Source organism: Poecilia reticulata, chromosome 1, assembly GCF_904066995.2.
Source record: "Poecilia reticulata chromosome 1, P_reticulata-male-v2, whole genome shotgun sequence".
NCBI classification, from domain to species: Eukaryota; Metazoa; Chordata; class Actinopteri; order Cyprinodontiformes; family Poeciliidae; genus Poecilia; species Poecilia reticulata.
The window spans coordinates 21,420,546-21,430,382 of NC_088830.1; the positions used below are offsets into that span (position 1 = coordinate 21,420,546).

The following is a 9,837-nucleotide window of genomic DNA, read 5'->3' on the forward strand; positions in this document are numbered from 1 at the left end:
ACCCAGTTACTGTAATCTAGTACCACATGCATTAATGACTTACTGATGCGGCACAACAAAGTATTAAAAATATTAATTTGAATAACTAAAATCACAAAAAGATTCAGAAGCTAATTTAGGGGGACTTGAACACAAATGGAGGACTTCGGAGATATTACTTAGACTTAAAATTGGATGATCAGAATATCACTGTGCAGAAACCACTGCTCCCCTGACTTCCAATAGAAAAACCCAAGGGGGCAGATTAATAATCCAAGTCATTTATCTCAGTAAAGGAAGTGTATTTATTTAGCTTCTTTAACAATAAAAATGACAGTGAAAATGAAAGACAAACACAGAAATAAAACAAGACATTTATAACACTGCGAAACAGAGACAACTGGAAACACATGTAAATTAATAATGGCAAATTAATAATGCTCGTTTATTAAACTGTTGCTCCATCAAGGGTGGAGAAACAAATCAAATATGTTCAAAAACAGCTGGAAAGTGTGGAAACCAAAGTTCTGCTGCATTTCATACATCAAGACAATTAGAAGAAAAAACTTTAATATTAATTATTAGAGAAAGCGTGGATTAAGATCTTCTACATAAACTAATATATTACACAAGCCTTACATGGCTGACATTACAGATATTAATGTGCACATCTTTGAATTAAGATATCCAACACTGATCAATTTCAAATTTTTTGACAGACAAAAAAAAAAGGGTCTTTTGTGTCACTAACAGACAGCAATACAGCTAAAACGCTGCTCAGATGCTGGACGTAGACAGGATGTCCTCCACCAGATGCTTGTAAACCCACGCGTCTCCCTTCAGCCGCTGCCGCCGCACGCCAACGACCTCCGGCCTCTGCAGCAGGCACACCTCCAGCTCAAACGCCATGGTTACCTTTTCAGAATCATTCCAGGTCTGACACTTCAGAGTGTATCTACAGAACGAGCAGAGCAAACATCAGTGTAGAAACAGAAGAATCGGTTTAAAGAGGAGGAGCAAAAAACGAAAGACAGAAAATGCGTCTTCCTACCCCTTCTGCGTGAAGTCAACGTTTTTCTCTGGCAGGACGGAGAGGATCTGGTTTAACACTTGATCGGGATTGGTCTGACTGGTTAGGGTAACGTTATATTGAGCCTTGAAGAAAATAAGGGTTATGGAAATTTAAATTTACCATCTGAATATTATCTTGTGGCATTTGCAGATAGTTTTGAAGCTCTGCCACTTCTGTATACCTGTACTGCTGTTGTGTGGCATACCTTAATCTTCCTTGGCGTGTCTCGCAGAGCTCGTCTTTTGCTTGGGGTGAGCATCGTGATGACCTTGTCTAGGCCCCTTTCCAAGGAGCCAAACATCTTCCCTCCTCGCTTTTTCTTCCCACTGTCTCCTGAAGCAGCCATGTCCAAAGACCTGGACCTGGGCAGGAACCATGAGATCACTCAACACCGACCCTCCACCTGCGTGAGTCTGTGTGTTTTTAAAGCTACAGTTACTGTGTGATGAACTCACCTTCGCTCTGGACTGAAGGCCAATACTTCCAGGTTTGCAGAATCATTCTCAGTAGCTCTATTCTTGTTCTGCTCCTTGGATAAAATCTCACAACCTATTGACAGCCAAGAAAATATGGCAAGACGGGTAAATAAATTTCAAAGCCAAGCTATCCACCAGCATGGCCAGTCATTTTATAAGCTTGAGTAATTTACATGTGTAAAAAAACAACAAATTTTAGACTACTGTAAACCAGAAGCAAAACGTCTCTAATAAACCCAGGAAAAAAATCTTAAAGATGATTGAACAATGATTGGGAAAACAGAGACAAAACCTTACTGATAAGGAAATTGTTTTATTTTGGAAAATCAAATTAGGAACAAAGCCACTTATCTTTAATTATTAAAAAAAAATAGTTCTTCAGTATTTTAAGCTTAGATAATAAACAGGGAGGTTAACAATAGGAACAATTATACCAGTTCAGTTACAGGACCTCCTGCAGAGTGCATTAGCCACTAAGGGAACCGTCCTTCTTTGATGCTTTGGGGAATTGTGTACCAATTTTTGTGACGTAATGTGAAGCAATTTTCTCAGAACAATTAAGCACGGTCTTGGAAAAGCATCCTCAGCTGTTCTTGAAAGAGTAAACCAAGTGCTACGCTTCGTTTTCTCACGTTGGTGACTGATCATATGTAATAGTCAAGAGAAACGACTAAATAAAAAAATATATATTCTAGTTAAACAGCTAAAGTTACAACCAAAAGTCAGTTTTTCCAGGATGTAACTCAAGGTAGTTGCATTTTTCTTACCACTATGGCCCCATTTAAGAGGAAATAAACAGGATTTTAAAAACAATTGACCAAACCCCTAATTTTCTTCTTTGCGCAAGTCCAAATTAACTTGTGCCGTATAATAAAATGAAGTTGTGGAGTTTTAATTTTTCACTCTTTCACCCAATGCAAACTTTAATAAAACTGTAGGTAAAATTATTAGACATTGTGAAATAATGACCCCTAACAAAGTATTGGATTACATGTGGAAATGTTCAGGTGAAAACCTTTTACGCTTATGGTTAATAACTGTGTGGCTCTGATAACAAAGCCTAAAAACGAGCAACACGGAGCACTGGGCTTTAGTGGCAAGAGAACACATGTCACTACAGCCCATGTGGGACAGTAAGCAAAGGGAGAAGACAGCTACACCTGTCACAGCACGCGCCTGGGGACGGACATACACAGACCACCGAGTATGTGTGTGTGGACAAGGATGTCACCAGCAGCACGTCCACACACTGCCAGCAAAACAAGAGGCAGCGCAAAGAGTCGCGGCGAGCTGAGCACAGAGGATTCAACATCAGCTGGGTCAAAATGCAGCAAGTCAGCTGGCTGTTGGCCGAATTTCTGAAGAACTAATGAGGCTGGACGTCTGAGCAGAGAAGACACTGTGACAAATAATTAGGATTCTCCATTCATATTAGTGCCCTTCATTTACAGATAAGTGACAAATAATTAGCTTCCAGATAATAACCTCACCTTTGAGTTGACAGTGATAAGTGGATGTGTGGGTCCGTTTTTCAGTGGCCGTAATGACAGCTAAATTATTGAAATATGAGTGGCTTTTGAATAATAATATTTAAAAAAAACAGGGCCAATAAATGATTTTATTACCAGAAGACAATTTACTTGCAAATGTGCGGCATGTGGTCGTGGCACTTGCGATTATGAGAGCAGCGAGAGGCCGAGGGAATAGGATAAATGAAAGAGGGGGATGTGGAGAGGGCAGTTCATTAATGTAAATTTAATCTAATGTGGAGTTTACTTCAACCCCTTGTTAGGAGGAACAAACAATTACTGTACAAATACATTTTCTGAGGTTCTGTATTCAATTACTTTCGCTGGTTTACCAACAATAAAACTCCACTTGCCTTTAGGTGTGGCCACACTGGCTTTGGTGTCGTTGCAGTTTGTGTTCTGATTGGGTGTGTTCAGCACGTTCCTGTTGGGTCGATTCTTCTTACTGGACGCAGGGGTCCGGGGGTGAGGCAGAGCAAATACATCGACCCCTTTCTCGTCACCAATGTTCTCCTTGTTCTCCTGATCGCGCTCCTTCCTCTCACGGTGTTGTGGCGTCACCGAGCTTCCTGCGGTCGGTGTGAACACGTCTCTCTTTTCCGCTAATGGTGATGCGAGTTTCTTCAGAATCACAAACAGAATTTTTTTTATGATGCCATGTTCATGTTAAGGAGTCAATATTTGAACTGTGGCATCGTCTCATGGTGGCAGAAATGTGCTTCTTCCACATTTTGACACTTTAGACCACTTTTTCATGGTATTAGTACCAAGAAAATGTATTTCCACTGGAGACGGTTTTTTTGCTTTGAAAAAATAAATGAATAATAAAAACACACACACACTTTAAAAAGGTGATTATAATGTTTGAAAAAGGCTCCTGTGCTGACATATAGTCTGCGTGTACACTGTCCAATCACTTTTATGCAACAGAAGTAGCATTGGCCAATAACAGTGGATGGATTAGCCAGCGACCCATTGGCTGTTTTACTGCTGTATTTTATGGGCTAACATCTTTACTGTCTGTGTGTTGATGCCACGCTTTCTGAAACTACTTAATAAAAAGTTTATAGCAGCAATAACAAAAATGATAACTGAGGTAAGGGCCAGGTGTGTCATTGTCTGAATTATACATAAAATATATATTTTCTTGCAGTTAAAGGACTGAATGCAGTTGGACAGACTTCATGAGCCAAATACGATGGAAATTCCTCCATCTCATTTTGTTCAGGTAAAGGCTGTGAGCTTTAGGATCTGACTTTAGCTGCAGGATTGAAAATCGCACAAGATCTGTGATTTCACAAACCTTGGGAGATGTGAATGACAAACTCATCAATGGAGTGGGGTTTGTGGTTGCATGTTCTTGCAGAAGCGTAAAGGCTCGTCTGTCACCTTTTACTCATCAGGTTTTTTATTGTGCATCTACTCCACTGCACATGTAAAGAAAACTAAAGATATCTCACTCATACCATATCTTTGTTTTCGTCTTGCCGACCTCTGCCTGCCTGCATTTTGTGTTGTCGAACTGACACCCAGGGAGAATCATCAATATAGTCGGAACAAAAGTCCAAAGACCCGATAATGACAGCGTCTTCGTCTTCACTGAAGTGAAGAGCTTCTCTTTTCTGAAAGCAAAGCAAAAAAAATTCTTAGACTACTTTTATTTTTATATTGAATCATTAAGTAAATTAAATTAGGATTGTTTTAACTAAATATCCAACTTTGTGATATTCTAAAAATAGCTGATCGGGTCCTGCATGTTACCTGCAGTCCTTGGTGCAGAGGAGAGTCCTCACAGAGGCGCACCTCAGGGCGAAGGCGAACAGGCTTCCCCTTCTGCTTCTTGGACAGCAGCAGCAGGTAGGTGGCTGTGACCTGATCGTACTTCCACTGTTGGAAGGTCAAATCTATTAATCTGCACATCTAAAGGAAGCTGCTAGAGTGTTTTCACACACTACATGAGCCGGCAACGCAATCATAAAGCACACAAACAGCAACAAGCTGGGAGGCACAAGTACTAGTACACACACACACACACACCTCCTTCACCAGCGCTGCGGTGCTCTCTCGTGATCGCTTCATGTTTACCGCCATCTCAGTGATACAGTCCTCATCTATATAGGCAACCTACAAAAAAAAGAAAAAATTAAAATCTGAATGGGTCGGTGGTTGGTTGAGAGACTACATGTTCTGTGCCAAATTAAAAGTGTCCTCATTTAAAGCCTGCTTCATGAAAATCAGAGTTTGTGTCAGAGATTTGCTGCTTTCTGGCTGCCTGTACCGGCTGTCTGCTGAGCCACTCTACGGGGCTGTTGTAGTCCTTCATCACCCAGGGATGATCCAGAAGCTGTCTGACCGTCAGGCGACGCTTGGGGTCCACCTAGAGGGCATGCGCAGAAACAACACCTCAGTAGGCAAAAACAAACCCCTGGTCTAAAGGCTGCATGTTTTGTGAGAACATGCGCATCTCTATTTTAAAATCATTTAGTAACTTCACAGTGCCTTTCAAAAGTTGTCAAATCTTTCATTTTATTCACATCTTGTCACGTTATATCCATACACCTTAATGTTTTTCTACTGGCATTTTATGTGACAGGAAGAATTTATACAGAAAATAACTGAAGAAAAATTATACATGATTTCTGATTTTTTTTCCCCAATAAAAATCTGAAAAGTGTAGCTTGCATTTGTATCCAGCCCCAGTGAGAAAAGCCTTTGTTGAACCACATTTTACTACAGTAAGACGCTGTCTTGACACTGACATCATTTCCTCATTACTCTGTTCAAAACAGCTCAAGTTCAGTTCAAATTTGATGAGCAGAGTCTGTTAACATCAGTTTATACAAGTAACTGGATTGACTGAGCCATTACATGTTATGTGCTCATGTAACCAACTCCGGTCCTCGAGGGCTGGTGTCCTTCAGCTTTTAGATGTTTCTCCGTTTCATAACTCTGAAGAACTTGGCTACACGCTGAAGACATAATTTAACCATTTTATTCATGCACAGGACCAGCAAAATAAAAACATTATGTGTGGCTGGTTGATTTTTCTAGGCATAAATTTCAAATTCACTTATTCTTTTTTTCATTATATCCACTCCTTTGCTTCATAAATCTCAAAATATACTGGAGGTTAATGCTTAAATGGGACAAACTGTGAAAAAGTTCAAGAGATCCACTTTTGTGTATGACAGACATGTGGTAACTTAACAAAACCAGAGGGCTAAATAATTTTAAGTTCTTTGATTTATTCCACAAACACTAGAAAACCGTGGCTAAGAGCAAACAGAAAAATAAAAATAAAAACAAGTATGAATCAGCCATAGTAAATACACACCTGCATCATTTGGTTGAGAAGGATGACGCTGCCTGGTGAGAGCCACTGTGGGTTGTCATATTTACCCCTCTGGAAAAAGAAGAATCAAAAGCTCAGGGTTAAAAGTTATCATTAAAATTAACCCAAAGGTTATAATTAAAACATTGAGAATAAAATGGTTAGTAAGGTTAAATGACAGATAAATAACCACCATCTATTCAAATACAAATAAATTCTTTACTTTGAAAATTTAAAAAGTGCTCCTTGATGCATGCGTGTACAGATGGTGTGATAATGAGGATACATTTCCAGTGCAACTGTGTGCATGTTTCTCTGTTCTTTCAACGATATGGAAAGAAAGAACGATAGTTCAACAACTGTACGTCTCCATCTTGTTAAGACTGCAGCAATGATCTAATAGTTTATCTTGGTCTCGTCTCGTTCGGGTCAGGTGGTCTCAACTGCAACGCTAGTCTTGTAGTAAATTAGACTGGAACTGCTTTGTATTCAACAGAAATTGCACATCACATACCATAATCTTTCTGTAAAGGATCATGCAGTTGTCATCGTCAAAGGGAAGATATCCACAGAGAAGAGCAAACAGCAGCACTCCCATACTCCATACATCAGCCTGGACATTAGACGTCACATAGCAGCATGTCAGCACCAAGTGTAACAGACAGGATTTCACAGCTCAGCTGCTATGAGTTATGCACCAGAAAATATGATCAGGACAAACATCAAAGAGCAGAACTGTGAAATCATTCTTACTGAGAGCAAGTCCAGCTGGGTCAAATGGGTCTTACAAAAACCAAAGTTCAACATTTTAAAGTTAGAGCTTTGCAAGTGTCTTACCTCTGAACCAATGTATGCTTTTCCCTGAATGAGCTCCGGAGCAGCATATGCAGGGCTCCCACAACATGTCATTAGCTCATAACCTAAACCCCCCTGAAAGGAAAAAAAAAAGCCAAGATATATAAATAATAAGAAAAAAACACATAGTGGAGATTGTTGCAAACTAGGAAAAACAAGATGCCATAGAATTATTCATAATCATTAAAATTAATTTCTAATTGCCTTCATCACAAAGAATCCTTCAGAGGAAGCAGCAGCATATGTACCTTTGGTTTGGCACATAGGCCAAAGTCTATGAGCTTCAAGTTACGGTCCGCATCAATCAGCAAATTTTCCTACAGGAAAAAGAAACAACTTGATTTAGCTTTAGTTGCATTACTTCACATTCAGGTATGTTACCGCAGTTGGTACCGGTTTTAGGTCCCTATGAGCGTATCCTTGGCTGTGGACGTAGGCCATTGCTGAGACAATCTGTCTGAAGAACACCCTGGTCTCTTGCTCTGACAGTTTGTCCTTGGCTATGATGTAATCAAACAGCTCCCCTCCAGGGCAGTACTGACCCAAGACCCAACAAAAGAGACGGTTATATAAAAGAACTCATGTCATAACCTCTACCATTTACAGTGAGTGTAAAGCCTGAGGAGAGTTACCTCAAGCACCATGAAGATCTGTGTTGAAGTTTCTATGACGTGGTAGAGTCTGCAGACATGTTGATGACTGAGGTTCTTCATGGCTGCTATCTCCACCTTCACACGTGGCAAGTCATCCTGAGCGGAACGATGATCATTTAGGTTTTTGGAGGTATGAATTGGTTTTTCTTTACAGAACAACCAATAATATTCAATTCAGTTTTGACTTATTTTTGCAAAAAGCTAAAATCTTGTGTAAAAGTCATGCTGACATTTGCACAACAAACTTGAAAGAGCAGGACAGCATTTTTACTGTTGGCTCTCATTTTCTTTGACTTTGGCAGCAAAACTCTTTTTAGTATTTCCGTTTCATGTCTTAGTAACTTAAACCCTTAATATTAACACAATTAATTGATTTATGTGGAGGATCTCTCCACTTCAAACAAATGACTGTGCAATCCCATTAAAATACACATGTGACCTGTCTAAGTTAAAAATAAAAGTTGTGTGTCCTTCAAACAAAGGAGGAACAACACAAAGCCTCACAGTGTTTTGTAAAAGTAATTATGCTGTTTTTTTTAAGTGAACATTCCCGTACCAAATCCAAATTCATGTCTGGACAGTTTAAATGAAAAGGTCAATTTGTGTCTCACCCCGAGATCTTTTTTATTCATGATCTTGATGGCAACCTTTTCTCCTGTCAGCAGATGTCGGCCCAGTTTAACTTTAGCAAAGCCACCTGCAAAATAAACAAGATTCAGAACCGCCACATTCGGGAAGAATCGATACAAACATAAAACATTTTAACACAGCACCTGAGCCGATTGTCTCATAGAGCTCATAATATTTGTGCAGCTCTGCGGCTCCGCGGTCTTCCGTCCTCTCCACAGGCATCCTCCTTGTTCCAGCGACCTAAAGATAATCCTCACTGCGGAAACAGATTCACTTATCACCTCACCACCGACATCAACGTATAACACAACCCTTCAAACCACTTTTATTTTTGGTTTTAACCTTCTTTTCTGTGCCAGGCAGCTAACGTTTTCTGGCTGCTAACTTGCGTTAGCACAACCAGAAAACTATTGTTGAAATGAAGTGAAGTTACAGTGCTACAATGTCATTCGGAAAAGACGATTAACTCCTCTATATACTTTAAAATTACCTTATGTTGTTAGAAACAGACGTAAACCATAAAGTTGGATGAAGAAACACTTACCTCAAGTATGTTTGGTTACAGGAGTTTGAATTTCGCCCGTCAATTGACGACATTTCCTGTTTCCGGTTTGTTCGCCCCCTTGTGGTAAAATGTGGTACTACATTAGAAAAAGACACACAAAAAGCATAATTCAACTAAGATTCATCCACCAAAATCCCTTATAACATATTTTTAGAAATGATTTTGCCTTTGAACTTTGTCCACCTTTCTAAAGAGAAAAAGTTATTTTTATTTTTTTTTTTAGGAATGGTATACGGAGAAATGCTATTTAGGCTTTCTCTACAGGTTGAAGAAAACTAAGAAGGATTTGAAATGTTTTACTTCCTATTATAGCAAATGTTTACAAATTTTATTTTATTTTATTTAAAACGTGCATATTATAAAGCAACTATCAACAGAACAGAATTGTTATCAAATCTGTACGTTAGCTGCAGTCCTTGGTGCAGGCTTTAACATACATTTTAGTTTCTACACTAAATTATAAAAAAGATCAGCGACATCAATTCAAGTTGGCTGTACAGTGCATTAAACAATAAAGGGAGCAGAATATAATAAAAAAATGTAGTTTTATAAATTCATTCAAAAAGTGAAGTTTATATTAAAAATGCATTGCAGAATAATTTTCATACTTTTATTTCTTTTCATTGTGATGATTGTGGCTTACAGTTAAAGAAAACCCAAATTTCAGTTCTCTGAAAATTTCAATATATAATTAGGCCATGAGAGAAAAAAATTAACTTTAATGTACAGATAGACTTCTGAAAAGCA

At 39.0% G+C, this 9,837-nt stretch overlaps 1 protein-coding gene across 1 annotated transcript; it reads right to left on the reverse strand.

The window, feature by feature from the left end:
* Positions 1-260: 260 nt before the first annotated feature.
* melk (maternal embryonic leucine zipper kinase) lies at positions 261-9,215 on the reverse strand. Its single transcript, XM_008412372.2, has 18 exons — positions 9,070-9,215; positions 8,669-8,781; positions 8,507-8,592; positions 7,875-7,991; positions 7,636-7,779; positions 7,491-7,559; positions 7,225-7,317; positions 6,902-7,000; positions 6,391-6,459; positions 5,335-5,433; positions 5,094-5,180; positions 4,818-4,943; positions 4,523-4,678; positions 3,410-3,677; positions 1,507-1,600; positions 1,257-1,413; positions 1,031-1,134; positions 261-934 (listed from the first exon to the last, which is right to left on the reverse strand). The coding sequence occupies exons 2-18, from the start codon at positions 8,745-8,747 to the stop codon at positions 757-759; spliced, it is 2,025 nt and encodes a 674-aa protein (XP_008410594.2). The 5' UTR covers positions 8,748-8,781; positions 9,070-9,215; the 3' UTR covers positions 261-756.
* Between the last annotated feature and the right edge of the window lie 622 nt (positions 9,216-9,837).

Bases quoted from the DNA above. Each gene is read 5' to 3' on its own strand.
- melk (XM_008412372.2), bottom strand. From the start codon at position 8,747: ATGCCTGTGGAGAGGACGGAAGACCGCGGAGCCGCAGAGCTGCACAAA. The intron at 7,780-7,874 runs GTAACTCTCCTC...GTCTTGGGTCAG, and splicing joins AGATCTTCATGGTGCTTGAG to TACTGCCCTGGAGGGGAGCT. The intron at 5,434-6,390 runs GTGTGTATTTAC...CATGCCCTCTAG, and splicing joins TTCTCAACCAAATGATGCAG to GTGGACCCCAAGCGTCGCCT.